We start from the raw sequence: 20,737 nt of genomic DNA, 5'->3' as shown, positions 1-20,737 counted from the left end.
ATCACCGTCGTCATGTATCGTATATGCAGGGGGACAGCCTTGCACGTGACCTCGTTCTCGCCTTTCATCCTCTCTCATTCCGAACCCCGAAGCTCCCAGCGTCATCTGCTAGTATGTGATGCGTTGGTAGCATGGCATGTCATTGTGGACAATGGCATGTTCTCGACAATGTGCCATGGCAGGTCACCTGTCTTGTCGTCTGCCATAGTACGCGGGAACATGGTGCAACTTCTCGCTGATGAAGTGTTGGGCTCGCAACGAGAATTCCCGTAGTCTTGCCATAGTCCTATTCTCCAGGTAAGAAGACCCTGGAAGACCATGTCAGGCCTGACATATTTAGATACACGTTGTTTTAATTTTACGGTCGAGCAGACGCCAATATGTTTCTACAGAAGTGACCCTTTGAGGATGTGAGTGTTATTTGTCAGCGGTTTCGGCCGTAACAAGAACCATTCCGAGTCGCAGAATTCCAACCACGACATGGCAGTCAGTCAGTACTCGTATTCGTGTGAGCATCGAGCAAGCTTCTTGGATCAATATAATTTTATTGTCTCTGATTAACCAAACTGACCGATATTGGCAAAAATGTCACAAAGTGCAAGAATACAATTCTGTCACATTTGTGAAAAGCCATTCACTACAGGTGGGTCCCTCCTCATATCAAGGTACACCGTCTTAATTACTCTTGGACGTTATGCTAAGTCCATGCAATAGAAAACGCATACACTCGACACACTACTTATTGTCGAAAAGCCCAAGGTCGTCACAAACGTCGCTCTCAGGCCTGCGCTGCATGTCGTTCTGCCAAAGCCAAATGTAGTTTTGAAGAACAATGCCAGCGATGTAAAAAGCACGGGCTGTCTTGCATTTACGGCAGCAAAAAGATTGCTCCTATAGCAAATTCAAGGCCAGCCGAAATACCGGGTACGACTGCAGCGGAACAAGAAGATGTGGCTACCGAGTTTGAAAGTGCGGAACCGATCATCGATGATTTACAAAAAGAAACAAGAAACTCTTGTACCACTGCGCATCCTCCAGCAGCGACCCTGGGCGACGACGATGATGCCTTCCGAGACTCGGTGTTCAATGACGAGGTATCAGACTTGCTGGGTATCGATGGTACTCTGATAGGTAGCACTCTCGTATCATCTCTCGACGACGACGACGACGCCCACATCATGTCGAGCCAACAACTTTCTCAGCAGCAGCAGCTGTCTTTGGAGCCAAGCGCCACTTCCTCCTCCTCGCAACAACGACTCATGCACGAGATCCAAGGGAGGAACACGTACGACGATCGGTTGTGGTCCAAGTTTTTCTTCCCTTCGGACCCTTATGCTTCGTGGTCTGTCTATGGCGACGCGGAAAAATGGGTGATGCAACCCATCTACATGCCCAGTTCCGTGTCACAGACCCACGCGTCGAGGGTGGTGCGGATGCTTCGCTCGTTCCCTCGCATGATGTTGCGACGAGAGACATTCCCTCCCTTCATCCATACACACCAGGGTCACGACCTTCCCGAGCCGATTGCAAACTGCATGTCAATCGCTCAGATTTTTTGTTCGAGAAATACCGTCAACGGTGCGTTCGTGTGGCGGACGATACGAGCGGAACAGGATCGTCTGGTACGGGAGATGCATAGATTCTCGGCTAAAGACCTCCTTGCCGCACTTCAAGCTTACTTTGTTTACATGATCATGCGGGCCGAGGATGATACCGGGTATACATCTCGGGATGTAGAAATGATTTCGTCAATGAAGGTATGTATGTCTTTCATATGTGATTGCGATCTCTTGTTTCTTCTCCCTCTTCCTCCTTCTGTCCTTCTTGCCTCTCCCCACCTCTCCGTTAGAAAAAAAATTACTCACCATCATCACCAACAGGCTCTTTGCGCTGTATATCTCGACCATTGTGGCATTGAAGACTTGGTTCCAGAATCTCGAAATGACCGTACTACAACATGGAGTCTCTGGGCTTTCAAGGAGGGTCGACGACGGTTCGTATCCACGATAAATACTTGGCTACAAACTAGAAACTGACTGTTGACTTACAGATCTCTATTGATTTACTACCTCATCAATCGTGTTTTCAACATCTTCATTGGTCATGATTGTCCTCTAACGAATAATTTCATGGCACTGCCACTGCCCTCGCCAAGACATGCCTGGGAAGCCCGGTCGGACTCGGTTTGGAGCGCGGCCTATGCAGACTCGTTCGAGACAGACAGACTAATGACGTTTGGTGACTTGGTAAAGGAGACACGTTTCTCCACGAAAAGATTGGACGAGTGGCATTGCAGTATCGACTACCTTGGATTGATTTTGGAATCTGCCGCCGATCTTGTGGTGTAAGATTTTGATCTTTTTGTCTATCAAATCGAGGTTGACTAAATCCGACTGCTCTATGTTTTTATCGATCTGAACATACCGGGGTTCTTGGAACTCTAGCGATTTTCAATCCAGATTCCCAACTTCTCGCCTACTCTTCAAGCCATCCGAACCCGAAACACTTACCAAGGTATAGGACCATTCATGTCCGAGAAAGTCGCAGTTTCACCCCCCTTGGGAAGCGTGGCGAGTTCCACGATCCTCTTCGCACCGACTTCCGGAGTGTGTCCGTTTTCCTGGTTGTACGAGGTCAAGTTTGTCTGCACGACTCCCGGACAGACACAATTGACCAATCCACCAACGTCACTCAACATGCGGGCGTAATTCAAGGCCAGCATGTTGAAGGCGGCTTTACTCGAGTCGTATGCCTTGAAGTCCATGGAATAAAACATGGCGTCCTTGTCGGTGGCAACTTTGAGGGAACCCATGGTCGAAGAGACGAACACGATCCGTGGGTGTGATGATGATTTCCTTAAAAGAGGGAGACAGGCTTCGGTGAGACAGGCGGTGCCGATGACGTTGGTGTTGAAGGTACGAGTGAATAGTTCCCGGGTGCTGAGGTGGGAGGCGTGGTCGACGTCCATAAGTACACCGCCGTTGTTGATCAGGACGTCCAGCCGACCGTAAGTGTCGGAGATGTACTTGACTGTTGTGGCGATTGTGTCGTCGGATGTCAAGTCGAGTTGGACGCGACTCGCTGAACCACCTTCAGACGAAATGGTCTTTGCGGCGGCTTCTCCTGCGGCGACATTACGAGAACCGATCACGACGTGGTATTTGTGTTTGACCGCGAGGATCTTTGCGGCCGCCAGACCAATACCTTGGTTCGCACCAGAGATGAGCACGACGGGAGTTTCAGGGGTGATGGCCATGACGGTTGAATTTTGGACTTTTCCGACGGTGTTGGAAATGATGAGTTTGATTTAATAGGGCAGGTTGGATATTTAAGTGCTGAAGTGATGAACCAGTTGGCCACACGAGGGAGGTCTTATACTCATTTTACCTTCATGGTGAGCCTTGAGACCTACAATACTTTGCCTTGTTACTTCATTTATCCTGGCCACTTTGGCCGGTGATCTATGTAAGCAAACAACGAGAGTATCCAGTAACCTCACCAGGAGTGACGTGCCATGCTTAGAATCTACCATCTCCACAGAGAGCAATCATGACTCCTCCGTACGAGTACTAGAGGTCATAAGAGGGAGTCCTACAATGTTTGTGGACTTGGAAGGGGGAAATTCAGTTCTGCAAGGTGCCCGGTGGATCCCCCTTCCCGGCCACTTTCGCCGGTCATCAATAATGTGATGGAGTGCCTCGTTTTTTTATTTTCCAGAAACCAACTCCGGCCGTAAGAATCGGACGAGTCTTACCTTGGTTGATATCTACTGTACCGTACGTATGATGAGTAGAGTCGTCCCATCGAGATACGTACAAAGACAACAACTTATACACTTCAATACTATCAATAACTTTCAGAATCTTAGATCTGGTATATTTCTTGCACTACATAAATTGTAATTCTCCGGAATTCAGCCGACTGTAAATAGCAACACGATATTGGGAACATGCATAATCCATCTCTTACACCTTCGTTGTCCGTTCTACATGACTATACTACATTACGTGCGAGTCGGTGAAGCTTCGTAATGTTGTGTTTGAGACAGATCATTCCAGAGCGATGGATCGTGGTCGACAGGATTGCAGGCCCGGTGCGCAGGTGAACATCTCAGAAGAATTGCGGTCTGCCATCGAGTCACTAAAAACATCGACTCGCGCCATTGAGCGACAAACGACACTCCTCGAGGCTCAGAGCTCTTTGGCTGACAAGTTGAACCTCTTTCCTGCTGCTGCTGCTGCTACTACTACTACTGCCGAGAGCACCCAAAGCAAAGGTCATGCATGGCACTTTGCCCAGAGAGAAAATGCACAAACCCAACATGTCAAGTTTGCGGTGCGTGTCCTGTCCAAAAATCCTACAAACCAAACAGTGCTCCTAGGTCTGACCCCTGACACGGAATAGAATGAGGATCTCTCCCAGACACTAAACACAGAACTACAAAACGAAAGCGACAATGTCGCAAAGAACATCAGACCTGTCCACGCCATCGTCTCCGAGACGTTCAATTCCGACGACCGTACTCTCGCCGACTTGAACGACGTCGACGACGTGGTCAAGCCATCTCCGTCGACGACCGCGCCGGATATCGACTCGTTGCGTACTCGGACCGCGAAGCTCACCGCTGCACTGTGCCATTTCCGCCAACAAGCTCTCAAAGACCGACTCGACCGTATCTACCTGGAGAGTCTTGACCGATCGACCAATGGTGACGATTCGAATGATTTTTCTGACGCCTCGGCCACCGAAGTTCAAACCGATCTAGCATCGCTGTACGCAGAGATTGACGATGTGGTCACCATGGCGGTGTCCCAAGAATTTGGGAATCCATTCGACTCCACCGTCAAGACCATGGAGCGGCTCAAGGACCAAGCTGGTCGAGCACGCATCACTCAAGTGAGTTTGTACACGTCTAAATGATGCAAGGGGCTCTTTATGCTAAATTTCTCTGTGGTAGACTCATGACGAGTTACTCTCCATGAGCCAACACTTACAACACACGGCGACCAGACTTGAGAATCTCCAGGCCCAAAGGGTCGCCTTGGATACATTGGCCAACGAATACAAAAACGTCGGCTCGGAACGTCGAAGCTCTACTCGATCAAAATTACACCGAGCCGAATCACCAACACAGGCCGAACCCCCTGCTCTTCTCTCGTTGATGCAGCATCTTGGGTTATCAGACACTGGACTCGACCAGATAGACGGCCAGATTGAGCAGCTGGAATCCAAATACACAAATCAAGCCCACGCAAACATGGAACAGATGCTTCAAATTTCCCGGGACGCCCCAAAATCGACGCAATCGGCCCTGACGGATGTTTCACGGGCACTTTCATCGTCGTCCTCGACCTCGCAGAACCAAGACATTCAAACCCTGGAACGACAAATCTCTTCTGCCAGGATCCAACTTGCGAACATCGCCGGCTCGGTATCATGAACTACCACCGAAACCCCACATGAACATGAACGCCAAATTATGACAGCAACAAGAGTCTAAATCCGAACCTAACCCGTCCCAGAGCACTCGTTTATGTTGCCCGGCGCAGTGAAACATGCTCGACACTCTCACATCTTGCCATAAACATCCTCGACGGCCTTGTCACGTCCATAATCTGCGATACTCTTCTCCACCTTGCCCAGGCCGACCGTGTCCCGCGCCAACTTTTCGGCCATGCTTTTGGGCAGGAAGTTCGCCGCGAACCAGACCAAGTTGACAAACGCTCCCACCCAGATCTCGTCGGGGGGTGACCTCTTTTCGAGTTCCTTGACCACTCTGGCCGCCCACGCCGCCGGAGCCATGGCCTGTTCTTCAAACGTCTCGCCGGTGAACAGGGTGTTCAACCAGGCCCTCGCCGCGTGGTACAGACTGTTCTCGGGCACGCCGACGCCGCCGTTCACACTGTTCTGGTTGATGTTGCTCTTGATGCTGCCGGATTTGAGTTCCACGACCCGGAGACCAAACGGCCTCATCTCCGCCCGCAGCGCCGTGGTCAGCGTGGCCATCGCGGCCTTCGTCGACCCGTAGAGTCCCACAAAGGGGGTGCACAAGACGGACGCGACGGAGGTGTGGTTGACGATGACGGCCCCCCCGGGTCGGGTGGACCGCAAGAGGAGTGGCATGAACGCCTGAACGAGGCCGAGGCACGAGATCACGTTGAGCTCGAACAGGTCCCGGGCGGACTCGAGGGGGACGTCGGTCAGGGCGCCGATGTGGCCGGCACCCGCGTTGTTGACCAGGACGTCGAGCGTGGGGGTGAGGTTGTCGAGGACCTCCGACACGCACGCCGACACGGAACTCGCCGAAACCACGTCGAGAGCGAGCGTCTCGATGCCAGCGTCGCTGACCCTGGAGAGTTTGGTCAAGTTCCGACCCGTGGCGAAGACCCGGAAGTGGTTGGTGGCGTGAAGGGCGAGGGCGAGTGTCGATCCCAGACCTCCATCTGAACAACCCGTTATGAGGACCGTCGTTCTGGGCTTCGACGACATTGTTGTGTCGCTGTTGTCGTCGTACTCGAAGATATCACTGATCTTGGGGGGTACAGGCAGACAGAGATTGTGTTACAGCTTTTCAGGGGGTTGTCTTGGATACAGGCAGATAAGAGAAGAGTGTGTCTTCTGCGAAATTTCCCGAAAGTTGTGGTGGTACTCAAACCTGACACCAAGTCTCGCCTGGCAGAGGACCGAAGACCGAAACGTGCCTCATGCTCTCTCAACTTTATTTATTCGTGTAAAGGGTACTCGGCGCAACCCGGCTTGACACGACTGCACCGGTTCGATACCGTCTAGCTGACCAATGGACCACTCGTCGAAGCACGAATCGAGAGACTGACTGCTTCGGCATACATACAACATGGCACTGCTGGGGCCTGGCAAAGACGGTCAGTGTGGTCCGCGGGCTCGAAGCAGCCGGAGAGCGGAACAACATGCATCCCGGGGCCATCACGGCAACCTACAGTACTCTGTAGATTTTCTTGCATGTTGCACGGTATTATTCCAAATTTGAACTATTCAGAGCCATCTGTGAATCGGGCTCAACTCACAAGATAACGCAACACTGATCTGAACATGTGAGTCGAAAGGGAAAGCGGTATGATATATGATCCGGCGCCTAGGGGAGTGAGGGAGCCGGAGGAATGATTATTCCGTAGATAGCCATGCAATTAGCGGCCCACAGCCGTGCTATAACCATGAGTTTGGACATTTATCAACAGAACATTACTACTCATGTATAAAGTGCAGTATACTCCCTCCATGAGATCTAGTTTTTATTCATCGTAGATATGTGTAACAGTCCAACAACTACCTAGTTAGTCCTTTATTCCAAACCTCCCTTCCACCATACGCATCACTCTTTCATGCTGCTCCGTCTTGGCCTGAGCTGCCGCTTCGTACGCTTTCCGGTACACGTTGTACCCTTCGTGGAACAAGGGTTTCTTGTCTCTCCAGCCCGTATGTTTTCGAATCTTCTCCGAATCGACCCATTGTGGAAAGTTGAACAGAGCATTGGTGGCGTACGAGTCCTTGTCGACTCCGTCCGCGTCGACGTATTCGACCTTGATGCCGTGTGCTTTTTCCACGACCTCGACAATCTCGCCCAACGTCTCGTACCGGTGGCTGGAGATGTTGTAAGCCTGACCCGCGACCACGTCCCTCGGGGCCTCGGCGATGGCGAGATAAGCTGCGGCGACATCGTCGACGTGGGTGCCGTGACAGATGGCGTCAGCGTCGGACGTGACGGCCAACACACCGTCGGTCTCACTCTTGGCCTGTTCAGCGAGCAAGAATATCAATCCGTAGAAGCTACTCGAGCGGCCGTACAAGGTAGTCGGACGCGTTATGACACAGTCGAAATCTTTTGTGTACTTTGTCATCATATCCAGTGCACCATTCGCCCGTTCGCCCAACACAGGCGGGAAGTTCAGAGGGCTTTCCTCGGTGTGTGGAGCCAGGTCTGGGTCCCCGTGCCTCGGAGTCATGCCGTAGTCTTTGCAACCCGAGCTGATGATCGCCAGTGGTTTGCCGTGACCTTTGCTCCGTGCGATCTTGCTGAGAGATCGGATCAAAGAGGTAATCTCTTTGAAGTGGGCGCCAAAGTTGGAAGGGTCCCCCGAGCAGCAGATGACAACGTCAATTGGAGGTAGATCCGCGACAAACGACGCAGGGTCGGCGGCACTTCCGACGATGGGAATGATCTCCTCCTTCACCAGTTCAGGGATGCTCCTGTCGCTGCGCATGAGGCCGTACGTTGTCCAGCCAGCCAATGCAAAGGCCCTGCACACTGCGTATCCGATGAACCCGTTGGCTCCTGTAACGAGTACTGCTTTGGAAGGCATATTGGAATTTTGGAGGCCGGGAACGACGAGTAAGTTTTGGGTGCTTGGGTGAGACCAAGGGAGTACGAAGGCAACGAGACTTGATTCCTTGTTTACGATTTTGAACCGATGGGCGAGATAGTTGATGTGGTTCGGTATGGCTTGATGCATTTGTCAGGTATTACCAAATTCAGATATTTGCCGAGTCCTGAAGTTCCCATTGCAGAAACACACTAGATCGTCATATTCTTCACTCTTGTAAATACACATTGATTCTTCGAAAGGAATTCGTCCATGTTGGTAAGGTGATGATTTTGGCATTTCCTGTCTGAAGTGACTGTTTACAGTGTCGACGGAAAAAAGGACGAAAGAGGCTTGGTGTTTGGAGATTCCGCTACAACTCAAAGTTATGGGGATATCGAGCTGTCCGTATGCGAGAGGAGAAGGTATCGATATCGAAAGGCCCTGTTGATGAACCTTCATGAAGTGTCAACGAGTGTTTCCTGTCCTGCCATCTCGAACTCTGGATCTGAGAGACCAACGTATTGACTTCAGGCTTGAGATATAAAGAGTGGCAAGGTATAATTTCCTGCCTCAATATCAAACCCCCAGTGACCTAGTCAGTATGCTGGATGTCTTCATAAGTGCGAGTCTTTGGCCACAACAACAGACTGGATCAAGACTGTTTCGTATGTCCATCCAGCGCAGCTCCATTAGTCTTGCCATTGACCTTCTCCGTTCTGGACTGCCTGTACTTGGCGATATCTTGCTGGACCATCTTTTCCACACGGTTCTTCAATTCTGGCCTGTATCCTAAAGCAAACAGGATTTCAAGCCAAACGAAGAGGGGGGCTAGAAAGAAGGCCTGGAAGAGGTTATCCAGAAGAGCAGGTGCTCGGCCCTCAAAAACTCCATGACCAAGGAATTGTGCAATCCAGGAGGCGACGAACCCGGCAGACGCCCAGAAGTTGGCCGCCATTCCATGGGTGACTGTGAGGTATTTCCCGAAAGCTGTTCCCGCCAAAAGTAAGGCTGCCAAACCCGTTCCAGCCACAGGCTCAAGTAAGATGTATAATGCGCAATAGCAAAGGCAGAAAATCGTGCCAGCGTTAAGCTCAAGGTACGGGATTGCTATTGAGGACGGCAGGTTGACTATCGCTGGTGTGTTTGTACCCTTGCCCAAAAGTCAGCACGAGTAGTTCTGGGGAGCATATGATTAAGTATACCAATAAGAAAGTTGTCCAGAGAATGATGGGTACTCCCACGATATGTATAGCAATGTTTACCTGAAGGATCATAAGCCAACTCTTCCTTTTGTTCAATATTCCTCTGAGCCTACTGGATCATGATGGTATGCGCCGTACTGTTGTGAATTAGAGCAGCGTCAGGAAGCATAGACGTGGGCTTGGACCTACAAAGCGAAGTTGGTTCTCCAAATTGAGTGCCATTTTGGAAATATCTTGAGTGTGCACAGCACCAGGCAAGATGTAAGGCGGCCTCAATACATTGAAGATGATTGCATTGTACCCGAATCGAAGGAGTCGTTGTTGAAGAATCCCAAAGAAAAGATGGACAGGTGTTGTGAGAGATACTGTGATAACGCAGTCGTCTTCTGCTGATGCGAGGATCTTACCATAATTGCTCCAGCCGGAGGGTCTCGGGTTTGCCTATACCTGAGTGTCATCACAGCGCAGTGAACAGGATTGCATGTTTTGTCTAAATGATCCACAGTCTTACGCTTCAACCCTTCAAAATTTCACCGTATTCGCTGTCGGCTGCGCTTCGTGATATTCTTTTATTCTTTCGCGGTTTATAGCCTGATGTCTGTCGCATACCATACGATCCCACGCAAGTCGCACAAAGCATCCTCAAGCCTATCCTCCCTGCTCGTCCACCTATTATAGGTCCCCTCTCCACGCCCACCGACGCGCCAAACCGAAGCGCTTTCATCGCGCGGGCGAGGCTTGCATGAGCAAAGGGAAGCAATATTCCAAGGGCTCTGGAAGACGATGAATTGAGGTTACAAGCGAGGCCAGACCCCAGCCTTCGACGAGCACAGCTCGACTACAGTTCGTTGACCGTAATCCCAGCTTGGGACTGCCGCTGCAATGTTCTTCCTCCGCTATCTCGAAAGAGAAATTAGCATACATCCGTCCTTCTTTGGGAACAGCGTCCATGACAGACTGAGAGACCAGCTTTATGCGGATCTTGAGGGTAGTTGCAATGGAGAATATTACATTGTATGCATAATGGACATACACAACATATCTCCTGGAAAAGTCAGGCCGGGTTCGGGCGAGGCGCATTTTACAATTCTCTATCGTGCGATTCTATGGAAACCTTTCAAGGGAGAGACGGTGAGTACACGGATTCAATGGTGCAGCACCAGGTCTACTGACGCGATATCATCAGATTGACTGCGCCGTCACCTCGGTCAAGCCTCAAGGAGTCTTCTGTGAAGCAGGACCATTGACGGTTTTCGTTTCGAAGATGGTAGGTTCGTTAGAGCATGCAAAGGCCTCGAGACTGACGCTTTCCAGCACTTACCACCAGACATGCGACATAACCCAGACGCAACTCCACCACAATATTCCAACAATGCTGGAGATGTGATCGAGAAGGGGTCTGCTGTCAGAGTCCAGCTCATCGGTTTGCGAAGCGATGTCGGCAACATGTATGCCGTTGGCAAGATGTCAGCACAATGGTTCGGGTAGGCGCTCTAGACAGGAGATCAAGAGTCGAAAGAGTACTAACCTGGTATAGCCCGTTGTGATGCGCATTTGATCTGGATGAATTTTGGAATGAGTTTTGGAAATCTGCAATAGTGCTTTCAGACCAGAAGTGGCCAATACAGCCGGCTGCTGAGCCAACATGGCTACCAGATATGCGAGACAAGCCCCGAGACTCCATTTTGATGACCTAGATACATCGCTTTGGATCAGTGTTGGTATCATGACTGTCCATTTCGTTTCGCGGGCCAGGACTATTAGAGCCAAGCTCTTTGAAGAGAATGCAAGACCAGTGATATGTGGACATGGGCCGTGGTGATGTTCACGGCATTCAGCTGGGTTATTGCCATTCGAATATAGTCCACAACGACTCGGAGGAAGTCAAGACATGATTGATATGATGTTCATTATCAGCCCCCACGGACCGTTGAGCAGAGTTGGCGGACTTGAAACACCGCTAAAGCTCCGCGCTGTCCTGAACTTTGAGTGTTGTGGGCGGCGCGATAATGGCGGGGCAACAAAAAACGCGTCTACAGGGTACTTCATGCAACTGTCAGGGACATCAACTTAACTGCAACTGTCCAAATAGATCCTGTTTATTCCTTGTACCATTGTTGCGCTTTTTTCTGGATAAACAACATTGCCCTCCTGCCTACTCCCCTGTTGATTCTTTCCTCCTTCCTGCTGCGCTTTATAACACATTCAGAGTAGCACTTCTGCGCCTCTCGCAACTTCCCCATTACAGGGTTGGGCGGCGGTCACTTTTTGTTTACATTGCCTTGCTCACTCCACAACCGCCTCACAGTGTCGTTGCGCTCCTGAACAACGTACTCATCTTTCTACCAACCAAACACCGTCTCAGTTATCGAGCATCTCTACCAAGATGACGCTCAAAGACACGTACCAACGCTTTCTCGACCTCCCCAATCCCATCAGCCTCTCCGACAATGCCTCTCTCCACTACATTACGACCTTGACCACCTTTTCGCAGCCTGCACAGATCATTCGACACCTCGAAACTCAGAATAAAAAGCTGGTGTCAACGAAACATGCAAAGGTTATTTCAATGGTAGAGGGACCAAATTCGATTGCTTTGGAAGTCGAGACTGTTCTCGAATTCATCTCAGGAGGTGGATCGTATTTGCCAGGTCTAGAGAACTTTGTCGTGGACAAGATAGCCATTATCCCTGTGGTAAGAATAACTCAGCTCATGGGGTTAAAGTTGTGTGTGCTAAATATGTCAGACCCATTTTGTCCTCTTCGACGCAGAACGGAAGATTACTCAAGTCAGACTCTCCTGGGATCAAGCTTCACTTTTGAAACAGACCGATGTAATTGGATCAAGGGGAAGGAACTGGCCTGTGACCGATGGCAAGGATCAAGTCAGACTCATCACTGCCAGTTTCAATGCCGCGCCGAAGGTAGCATCCGAACTTCCTACGAGCCCTCGTGGGCGTTCCGAAAATCAGAGCATTGCTTCATCTCGAAACGTGTCACCCGGCAAGAAGCATCTCAAAGACCCACATGCAAGTTTGGACCTCTTCTCACCAAAGCCAGTCGATGAGCCTGAATCTATCGCCAGCCCGAATGCAGTCGCACCGCGTGCTTCGGCAAGACCTCCTCCACGTGAAATGAGCGAACTCTTCGCAGCAGGTCACGAAGATCATGAGCCTGGATCGCCCAAAAAGCCTCCTGTACAGGTCGTTGTTGCCCCCAAGGGTGGCGCAAGTCAGAAATTTGCGCCACCTCGTCTGTTTGGGGACGATCCGAATGAGCCTGGTGCGATAGGTTACAAATCGGATCCATCCAAATACAACCACTTTGACCTGGGCGACGCAATTGAAAACGACCCCATGCAATACCACGGACCCAACAGAAACCGCAACGTCCCTTTGCGTCCCAAGACAGACAAGCATGGTTCGCAGTGGGATTTCGATGACTTCTATACACCAGCCAAGGTTCCGCAAAAGGTTCGAGACCAAGACGTGGTCCACTTCAGTCTCGACAGTAAATCAAGCGAATTCGCAACACCTGCTGCTCAGAAAATCGCGACTAAACCACGTCGCGACAACGAAGCTCACTTTGAATTCCAGGACGACGGCCCTCCAGTCGAACGACACGTTGTGCCCAAGCCCCGCAAGGACGCGGAGACACACTTTGAATTCAGAGATACAGCGACGCCTGTTCCAAATCGTGCTTCGGACAGGCCCACTAGTTCAGGCCGACAAGGCCTGTACTCGAGTAACATATTCGACGAAGAGGATGCTGGTCGACCACAAGAAAAGGCCCCGTTGTCCACGATTACCAACAACACCAACCGAAAGAATGACTTTGACAGCCATTGGTCCATGTCAGATGTGTCGCCTGCTACCGAGAAACCCAACAATGAGAACAATCGTGCTGCTGGACATCGAAAGAAACCTTCTCAGATGGACAGCCATTGGAGCATCGGGGACGACAACAGCCAGCCAGGACCAACAAAGGCTCAAACTAAAGCCCCGAAGGGTTTTTGGGACTTTTAAAGAGAACCAGGCCCTTAGATGATCATCTCGACTGGTCCCCGTTGCATTGTTAGAGGTATATGAGGGTGGATTGGTATGAAATTACAAGAATGATTATGGAGGCAGACTTCCGTTGTTTGGTGCTCATGGCATTCTGATGATAGTGACCGTACGTATTTTCAATGTATACATGTCAGACATGGTCAGACGAGGCGATGCCTGGCTCAGGGAATCAGATAAGGGACTGTCTTGTAGTGTCTTCTGCATGTTGACATCACTATGGCAGCGCCTTCACACACAAGGAGTCAAGATCGTCTGGAAGTGATTGGCGACCGTAAAATCCCCCCCCCCCTCCCCCCTACTTTATCTGGATTCCACAGGCATGAGCAGAAAAGGCACAGGCCCACGCGGAGTTAAGGCGTCCTCTTGGGGTTCAATGATATGCAACTAGTAGCTCTTCCGAAGTGCAGAAGTGTCTTGTGTGAGTCAGAGGCTCTCGCTAAATTGCGGTCCGTCCAGCGTATCAATTGCGACAGCATCATTTGGACTAACGCTAGCTTCGTGATGATTAATGGTTCAGACTGCGAGAGGCAGTGATGTTACGTAGGAGCACCATCTGGCATACAGTGTACGAGTAGAGAATTGATGGTAAGGTGCCTCTCCGTACTCGTTGCTGTAACTGAACATGGGATTCATGTCGAGGTAATTTATCTGTAATGACTGTGCATTTGGTCCACCGTACTATATCATGTTCCACCGTAGAGCATGTGCCCCTTGTCTTTTTAGTGGTTGCCAGACGCGTCATTAATAACCTGCCGCCCCCAAAGCCTGTTGTATTCAAACTATTTAATTATTTAGTTCCATAATACTACCTAAATGACCTTAGATCTTGGCCTCGCTCTCTCACGTCCCTCAATTCCCTCACCAACAGCCATTTCCTTTTTCTCTTGTTTCCTACAAGCAAATCACTGCGACAGCGGTAGTGACTAAAATTAAGCCATCGGTAAACTACGCCATTGACTTTTGAGCAGATCTAAATCGCCAACAAACTACTCGAGTCAAGGAAAACCCAAGGCGCGGTTAACCCTTAAGTCCGGGCGAAGCAACATTTTACGCCAGGCACCAACTGACGCACTGCGCCGACCAACCTGAACCAAACTTTCTTCAACGCCCTGACCGACACGCAGCAGCAGGTGCAATCGAGGCGCATATATCACTATCCCTCTTCTTCCTGTGTCGCGCACCTCCCCGTCGCGAAGAGAAGCGTGAATACAGCGCAGCCATCTTCGACGACGACGATTGTTCGCAAAGTTCGCGGGGTTGACGGTGTTAAGATCCTGCGCAACAAGGCCTCAACATGACTCCTACTCCTCCCTCAGCACACTCGTCGCACTCGGGCGCTTCACCGGACCAGTTCCGAGTAGTGCGAAAACGAAATCGAATCCCATTATCATGCGCGCCGTGTCGGCACCGAAAGCTGAAATGCAACCGACAACAACCATGTGATAATTGTACAAAGCGCGGAGATAACTCTTCGTGTACTTATGCCGCTCCTGCGACAAGAAAGAAGGGCAGTTCAAGTCACGGAGCCTCGAATTCCACACCGGATGATATGCAGAATCGGATAGATCGGCTCGAGGGACTAGTGTTGTCCCTGATGACAAACGGGTCGCAGTCTGTAGGCCCGGCAGCGGTTCAGCAGGCACTATCTGCCGGAACGAGCGTGGCTGGAAGCGGTTCCTTGGGTCCGCCCTTGGACAATGAACTCGACGAGACGACGATGATGGACGACGGCGACAATCAGGAGGCTGAGAGTGAAACGGACGGTGTGACGCAGAGCTTTGGAATACTCAAAGTCGACGCTGAGAAGCAAAAGACTTTTTACGTGGGTGAGGCACATTGGGCTGCGCTGTTGAGTGAGATCGGCGAAGTCAAGAATTATTTTAATGCCCATAAAAAGGAGTACGAAGCACAGATGGAAAAGGTCGAGCAAGCAAGAAAGGCCATGGGGACCGATGCTGGGGCAGGCCCTGCTCTCTTGTTTGGATCGACTGTACCTCCCAGTCGTGCCGAAATCCTGGCTCAAATACCTTCACGATATATGTCTGATATTCTTATCGGACGATATTTCAACACCTTCGACCCAGCGACTCATATCTTGCACGGCCCAACGTTTCAGAGACACTACAATCAGCATTGGCAAGATCCATCAAAAAGCTCGATTGTTTGGGTGGCCATGTTGTTCGCTATGATGCGATTGGCCATGCTCTCGTACGGTAGAGAAGGCGATGAGCCCCCTGAGTTCCGGGGCAAATGTCAGGATTATTCCGCCAACTTCCGCACCCAGATGGCACACTGCCTGATCACGGCCGACTACACGAAACCACACAACTATATCATCGAAACGTTGATATTCCATCTGCATGCTGAGTACACGTCCAATCGAGATGCGGAGGCCAGTGTTTGGGTGCTGGTTGGCATGATTGCGCGCCTCGCAATGCGAATGGGATACCACCGAGATGCCAAACTATTCCCTAACCTGACCCCTTTCCAGGGAGAAATGCGCCGCCGTATCTGGACGTTCGTACGAAGCGCGGACTTGTTGTTCTCTTTCCAAGTTGCCTTACCATCGATGATTCGGATTGGCGACTCAGATACAGACCTGCCGCGAAATATCTATGACGATGAGTTTGATGAGGATTCGACTTCACTTCCCCCAGCGCGACCAGCAAGTGAAGCAACGCCGATTTCGTACATGATTGCTAAAGGCAGACTGTCACTTGGATTTGGTCGTGTCCTGGAAGAAATAAATGGAGTCAATAGGAAAGGATATGACGAGGTGCTCAAGATTGATCGTGGGTTGAGAGATATCTACGAAAGCACTCCAGAGCATCTCAAAATTCGCCCTATGCCGGAACAAAATATGGCACCCATATCCCTGATTGTGGCCAGATTTGGCCTGGCGAGTGTATACCACAAATCCCAGTGTGTGTTGCACCGAAGATATATGCGCCTGGCACGACCAGGAAATCGATATGCGCACTCGAGAAGAACGTGTCTGGACTCGGCCATGCAGCTGCTTAGTTTCCAATCTATCCAGCACCAACAGAGTCGAGAACGTGGACGGCTGAGAAGCCTGCGAAACCACGTCAACTCTTTGACTGCACACGATTACCTCTTGGCGGCCACGGTGGTATGCATGGATCTGTATAACCACCGTGAACGCAGCGATAATGATGTCAGCACGCCGAGCACATCCGTTAGTGGCGGAAGCATCAGCCAGGGCAGTAATATGTCGGATGGTGGTGCATATGTGCCCGGGCTGAACTATAGCCGGGAAGATCTGATCCGCGCACTGGAAGAGAGTCGCGATGTGTGGATGGCCAACCGTGACTTGAGCATGGAAGCTTACAAGGCAAGCGAGCTCTTGAATGTGCTGCTGTACCATATCAAATCCTCCTCCTCTCCCAGCAATCCTGCAGCTTCACAACTTCCGACCACCACGCAGCCGACACCGGGGTCGAACAACGATGAACAAAATGCCGCCATGACTTTGGGCATGCTTCAGGCCGGAGGTCCAGCGTCCGGTCAAAGTGGCGGTATGTCGCAAGCACCTTCCCCAGGTGGTCAATTTGATAAGATGGGCTTCAATGGGGTCCTCGGCGCCAACAACGATCCGACCGGCGCGGGTATCTTTGGCACAGGAGCTGCGAACGCGGCGAGTCCATTCCCGGCGGCATTTTTCAACGGCATGGGCGACTTTGGTCAGAACATGAATCTAGACTGGGTAAGTTGATGTGGAATGACGCGGCCTATCATTGGTGGTTACTGATGTTTTGTACAGGAAGCATGGGATCAATATATGCAGCCTCAGAGTCTGAGCCTGGACCCGGCTGCAAACTTGTGGTCGAGCAATTCACCGAGCAATAATCTGTTCACACAGTCCCCCGACGCTGCCAACGACGTGTCTTTTGGCCTGGGTGGTTCGAATTTCTACCCTACAAACACGATCAGTAGCGTGTTGAGCGGATCCACCGACACCAAGTCGAATGATCAGATGCCGAACCTGACCGTGAACTCTACGAGTCCGTCCAACAACGAAAATGACAGCGGCGAAGTGTTTATGGGGGTTTCTACGCCGCAGCCCGGTGGCATCCCGAGCTGGAAGTGGACCGTGATGAGTGACAAGAAGTGAAGTGATGTTTGAACTTGGAGTTCTGAAAGCAATGACGAAATGATGAGGGGAGAAGGCGAGTGGGATGGTATGTGTGTGTGTGTGTGTGTGTGTGTGATTGATGCCCCGAAACGAGATTGACTGAAGATGGGGAAAGGAACGCGACATGGGACGTGGGAAATGTCTGTAACGATAGCCAGCTGGAACAATCCAGGTAGGTATGGATAATGGCGAAGTGACGAGGCGATCAACGACGGGAAAAACAAAAGGCGCCATTGATTTGACCAGGAAGGGTACAAAGTAGGTATTGCTTTTCTTTTTAAATATTGATTGGTGGTGCTGCGAGTCCTTGGGATTTTGTGGTATTCCGTACAGTACGGAGTACCCTTGTATGTAGAATATATACCTCCCTGATTACAAGTTGGGTATATACGGGATGGTACGTTTACCAATTGATTCGCCTCGAGGCAAGGTAACCTACCGAAGGAGGGCAAAGGGAAACACAATGGCGTCAACTCTTCTCCTGTATGAATTCCCTTTTCCAACATACTCTACGGAGTACCTAAGGTGTTTTCCTGGTACTGCCCCTGGCGTGTCGTGCCGAGCCTGGTGGCTTCACAATGATGACGGCGTTGGCTTTTCTCAGCTCCCTCCATAACGGGGGATCTGTGTGGAAATAGCGATGATTGGCATGTTGCGTTAAATAAGATGGAGTCTGGAGTTTTTGTCTCCAGTAAAAACAAACGCCCATGATTCCTCCTTCTCATCACTTTTAGCATCGACAAGACTTCAACCTTGATCAAACAAGCTTGACAAGAAGCCAAGCATCCATTCAATTCTCTTGTCCAAGTTTCATGATGGTTCTTGGTCAATCTTGGCCTGTGACTTGTACAGCCTCCTTCATGCAGTCACTCACTGCTTCTGCTTGCAACTGCTTTGCTTTGCTGTTCTTTCTCTTCCCACTTCACTCTCTCGCTACTCACTCCCCTTCTTTGGCCTGCGTTTTTTCCAACTCGCGTCAACTTTTCTTTTATTCTACTCGATTGACGCTGACAGTGACACTGACACTGACAATCCTCTTATTTCTGCTTGTCGTTTGCTCTTCCGTCATGCAACCTTGACCTCCAAGATATTAACCTCGACGCCCTGTCGATTATCCCACACCCCTTCTACAGTATCCCTAGTGAATCCTCGAGTTCTTACTGCTGCCGTGTACCTTTCAGCCTCACCGTCTAATTTCTCACAATGGGACTGTTCAACCGAAAAGCCAAAGCTAGCCCAGCCACGGCTGCAGACAATGGTCGCAGGGAAAAGGCAGAGGAGCCCCCGTCGGCTACTGCGTCAACTGGCACGACCACTCTCCCTCAATACAACCACAACGGTCACATGGTCACACCTGGGGTTCAACCAGAGGGGGAGAGTGGTCGAAGAGGGGTTGAGCCGGGCAAATTCTTCAAAATCATATGGACATCGTCATGCACCGTCTCCAGCTGGGTCAATATTCTCTGGCCCTTTGTGCCCGCCGCAATTGCTCTCCATTTCATCCACGGCGATCATCACCTCTGGACGTTTGCCGTCAACTACATTGCCATGGTACCGGCCGCAAACTTGTTGGGTTTCGCAGGACAAGAGTTCGCCCGAAAGATGCCCAAGGTGGCAGGGATCTTTATCGAGACTACTCTGGGGGGCATCGTCGAGATTGTCCTGTTCATGGTCCTCATTGCAAAGGATAATGGAACCGGGGAGGCCGGTCATGGCAATAAAATTGCGGTCATACAGGCCGCCATCCTCGGGTCCATTCTAACGAACCTTCTTCTCTGCCTGGGGTGTTGTTTCCTGGTCGGCGGCATCAAGCACAAGGCACAAAAGTTCCACCCTATCGTCAGCGAAGTCGGTTCGGGTCTGATCCTCGTGGCTGGGTTTGCTCTGCTGATCCCGTCGGCATTCTTCTCGTCATTGAGCGGCAGTACAGTCACCAGTGGAGAGGGCTACACGGAATCCAGACTCCGCAACGACACTCTTAGCATCAGCCACGGCGTCTCGATCATTCTCATCGTCGCCTTTCTCTTGTACCTGATTTACAATTGCTTTTCACACGATAACATCTTTGAGGAAGTCCTCGAGGCCGACGAACAGGCCGACCGAGACAGGCACTCAGATCTTCGAAAGGCCAAGCTGACCATGACCGAATGTGTTCTTGCGATTGTTCTCTCCTTGACCATCATCTCCTTGCTGGCTGTTTTCCTGGTCGAGGAGATTGAATATGTCGTGGAGCATGGCGTCCCGGACAACTTTCTTGGTTTGATTTTGGTTCCTCTGGTGGAAAAGGCCGCCGAACACCTCACTGCCATTGATGAGGCATATGATAACCAGATTGTAAGTCGTGTGCAAATAGTGTTTTAGATCTGTTTGTATTTGCTGACTCGTGTTCTACAGAATTTCGCTCTCTATCACTGTCTAGGGCCTTCTATCCAGACGGCCTTGTTCAATGCTCCTCTCGTGGTGATTGTCGGTTGGGGTCTGAAGAAGCCAATGGACTTGAACTTTGAGATCTTTCAGATAGTCTTGCTCGTGCTCGCCATCCTCGTGGTTGGTAATTTCCTCCGAGATGGGTCGTCGGACTATCTGGAAGGATCGCTTTTGGTGGTAAGTATTCTGTGGTGGGATGTTTGTTTCCATTGATGAATGCTTTTACTGACATGTTACGGATGTAGATGGTGTACATCATCATTGCCTTGACGGCCTGGTATTATCCTAATGCGGAATTGACCACTTCGAATGGTCGGACACCTGCGACGGAAAGTGGTGGCGAAGGAACCGAAGCGTTGTTACAAGCTGCGAAGATGTTGATGACTTAGATATTCCTGGTTTGATCGAGGCCGCCGAGACATAGGATACGTTATGTTGACAGCATGTTATGTCCGAGTATGAATATCCAAGCGAGGTGTCATGGTGCTGGTGCAGTGATTTGTCTTTTGGTAACATGCATTCGAGAGCTGTTTAGTGCTTGTTTGTAGT

At 50.7% G+C, this 20,737-nt stretch overlaps 9 protein-coding genes across 10 annotated transcripts; 6 read left to right on the top strand and 3 right to left on the bottom strand.

Moving 5' to 3' along the window:
* Nucleotides 1–300: 300 nt before the first annotated feature.
* Nucleotides 301–3,828, top strand: PV06_00929. 2 transcript variants are annotated; one of them, XM_016401491.1, is made up of 4 exons: nt 301–643; nt 715–1,757; nt 1,881–1,993; nt 2,051–3,828. In XM_016401491.1, the coding sequence occupies exons 1-4, from the start codon at nt 586–588 to the stop codon at nt 2,346–2,348; spliced, it is 1,512 nt and encodes a 503-aa protein (XP_016268544.1). In that variant the 5' UTR covers nt 301–585; the 3' UTR covers nt 2,349–3,828. The 2 variants fall into 2 exon arrangements, with proteins under 2 accessions (XP_016268544.1, XP_016268543.1); XM_016401490.1 differs by having other exon boundaries at nt 703–1,757.
* On the bottom strand, nt 2,507–3,256 carry PV06_00930 (uncharacterized protein; the record flags this gene model as incomplete). Its single annotated transcript, XM_016401492.1, has 1 exon — nt 2,507–3,256. One exon carries the CDS (start codon nt 3,254–3,256, stop codon nt 2,507–2,509), a length of 750 nt encoding a protein of 249 aa, XP_016268545.1.
* A 234-nt stretch (nt 3,829–4,062) lies between the features above and the next one.
* On the top strand, nt 4,063–5,632 carry PV06_00928 (uncharacterized protein; the record flags this gene model as incomplete). The annotated part of the gene is made up of 3 exons (XM_016401489.1): nt 4,063–4,335; nt 4,405–4,896; nt 4,958–5,632. 3 exons carry the CDS (start codon nt 4,063–4,065, stop codon nt 5,438–5,440), a joined length of 1,248 nt encoding a protein of 415 aa, XP_016268542.1. The 3' UTR covers nt 5,441–5,632.
* Nucleotides 5,633–7,310: 1,678 nt separating this feature from the next.
* Nucleotides 7,311–8,486, bottom strand: PV06_00927 (uncharacterized protein; the record flags this gene model as incomplete). Its single annotated transcript, XM_016401488.1, has 1 exon — nt 7,311–8,486. One exon carries the CDS (start codon nt 8,484–8,486, stop codon nt 7,311–7,313), a length of 1,176 nt encoding a protein of 391 aa, XP_016268541.1.
* A 505-nt stretch (nt 8,487–8,991) lies between these two features.
* Nucleotides 8,992–9,763, bottom strand: PV06_00926 (uncharacterized protein; the record flags this gene model as incomplete). Its single annotated transcript, XM_016401487.1, has 4 exons — nt 8,992–9,489; nt 9,542–9,601; nt 9,655–9,678; nt 9,731–9,763. 4 exons carry the CDS (start codon nt 9,761–9,763, stop codon nt 8,992–8,994), a joined length of 615 nt encoding a protein of 204 aa, XP_016268540.1.
* A 380-nt stretch (nt 9,764–10,143) lies between these two features.
* Nucleotides 10,144–11,632, top strand: PV06_00925 (uncharacterized protein). The gene is made up of 4 exons (XM_016401486.1): nt 10,144–10,672; nt 10,728–10,808; nt 10,856–11,025; nt 11,079–11,632. Exons 1-4 carry the CDS (start codon nt 10,424–10,426, stop codon nt 11,086–11,088), a joined length of 510 nt encoding a protein of 169 aa, XP_016268539.1. The 5' UTR covers nt 10,144–10,423; the 3' UTR covers nt 11,089–11,632.
* Nucleotides 11,633–11,642: 10 nt separating this feature from the next.
* Nucleotides 11,643–13,891, top strand: PV06_00924 (uncharacterized protein). Its single transcript, XM_016401485.1, has 2 exons — nt 11,643–12,236; nt 12,289–13,891. Exons 1-2 carry the CDS (start codon nt 11,928–11,930, stop codon nt 13,564–13,566), a joined length of 1,587 nt encoding a protein of 528 aa, XP_016268538.1. The 5' UTR covers nt 11,643–11,927; the 3' UTR covers nt 13,567–13,891.
* A 525-nt stretch (nt 13,892–14,416) lies between these two features.
* Nucleotides 14,417–18,479, top strand: PV06_00923 (uncharacterized protein). The gene is made up of 2 exons (XM_016401484.1): nt 14,417–17,332; nt 17,390–18,479. Exons 1-2 carry the CDS (start codon nt 14,903–14,905, stop codon nt 17,738–17,740), a joined length of 2,781 nt encoding a protein of 926 aa, XP_016268537.1. The 5' UTR covers nt 14,417–14,902; the 3' UTR covers nt 17,741–18,479.
* Nucleotides 18,480–18,699: 220 nt separating this feature from the next.
* PV06_00922 (calcium/proton exchanger) lies at nt 18,700–20,718 on the top strand. The gene is made up of 3 exons (XM_016401483.1): nt 18,700–20,095; nt 20,156–20,365; nt 20,434–20,718. The coding sequence occupies exons 1-3, from the start codon at nt 18,965–18,967 to the stop codon at nt 20,575–20,577; spliced, it is 1,485 nt and encodes a 494-aa protein (XP_016268536.1). The 5' UTR covers nt 18,700–18,964; the 3' UTR covers nt 20,578–20,718.
* The last annotated feature ends 19 nt before the right edge of the window (nt 20,719–20,737 follow it).

The sequence above is a fragment of the Exophiala oligosperma genome (genome assembly GCF_000835515.1).
Source record: "Exophiala oligosperma strain CBS 72588 unplaced genomic scaffold supercont1.1, whole genome shotgun sequence".
Classification (NCBI taxonomy): Eukaryota; Fungi; Ascomycota; class Eurotiomycetes; order Chaetothyriales; family Herpotrichiellaceae; genus Exophiala; species Exophiala oligosperma.
Note: the sequence above shows the minus strand (reverse complement) of the source record. Positions and strands in the feature narration are given on the sequence as shown.

Coding starts and splice junctions, on each gene's coding strand:
- PV06_00929 (XM_016401490.1), top strand. CDS start 586: ATGTCACAAAGTGCAAGAATACAATTCTGTCACATTTGTGAAAAGCCA. Junction 644..702: donor TGAAAAGCCATTCACTACAG/GTGGGTCCCTCC, acceptor CGTTATGCTAAG/TCCATGCAATAGAAAACGCA. Junction 1,758..1,880: donor AAATGATTTCGTCAATGAAG/GTATGTATGTCT, acceptor CATCACCAACAG/GCTCTTTGCGCTGTATATCT.
- PV06_00925 (XM_016401486.1), top strand. CDS start 10,424: ATGTTCTTCCTCCGCTATCTCGAAAGAGAAATTAGCATACATCCGTCC. Junction 10,673..10,727: donor AACCTTTCAAGGGAGAGACG/GTGAGTACACGG, acceptor CGATATCATCAG/ATTGACTGCGCCGTCACCTC. Junction 10,809..10,855: donor CGGTTTTCGTTTCGAAGATG/GTAGGTTCGTTA, acceptor GACGCTTTCCAG/CACTTACCACCAGACATGCG.
- PV06_00924 (XM_016401485.1), top strand. CDS start 11,928: ATGACGCTCAAAGACACGTACCAACGCTTTCTCGACCTCCCCAATCCC. Junction 12,237..12,288: donor AGATAGCCATTATCCCTGTG/GTAAGAATAACT, acceptor TAAATATGTCAG/ACCCATTTTGTCCTCTTCGA.
- PV06_00923 (XM_016401484.1), top strand. CDS start 14,903: ATGACTCCTACTCCTCCCTCAGCACACTCGTCGCACTCGGGCGCTTCA. Junction 17,333..17,389: donor AGAACATGAATCTAGACTGG/GTAAGTTGATGT, acceptor TGTTTTGTACAG/GAAGCATGGGATCAATATAT.
- PV06_00922 (XM_016401483.1), top strand. CDS start 18,965: ATGGGACTGTTCAACCGAAAAGCCAAAGCTAGCCCAGCCACGGCTGCA. Junction 20,096..20,155: donor AGGCATATGATAACCAGATT/GTAAGTCGTGTG, acceptor CGTGTTCTACAG/AATTTCGCTCTCTATCACTG. Junction 20,366..20,433: donor TGGAAGGATCGCTTTTGGTG/GTAAGTATTCTG, acceptor TTACGGATGTAG/ATGGTGTACATCATCATTGC.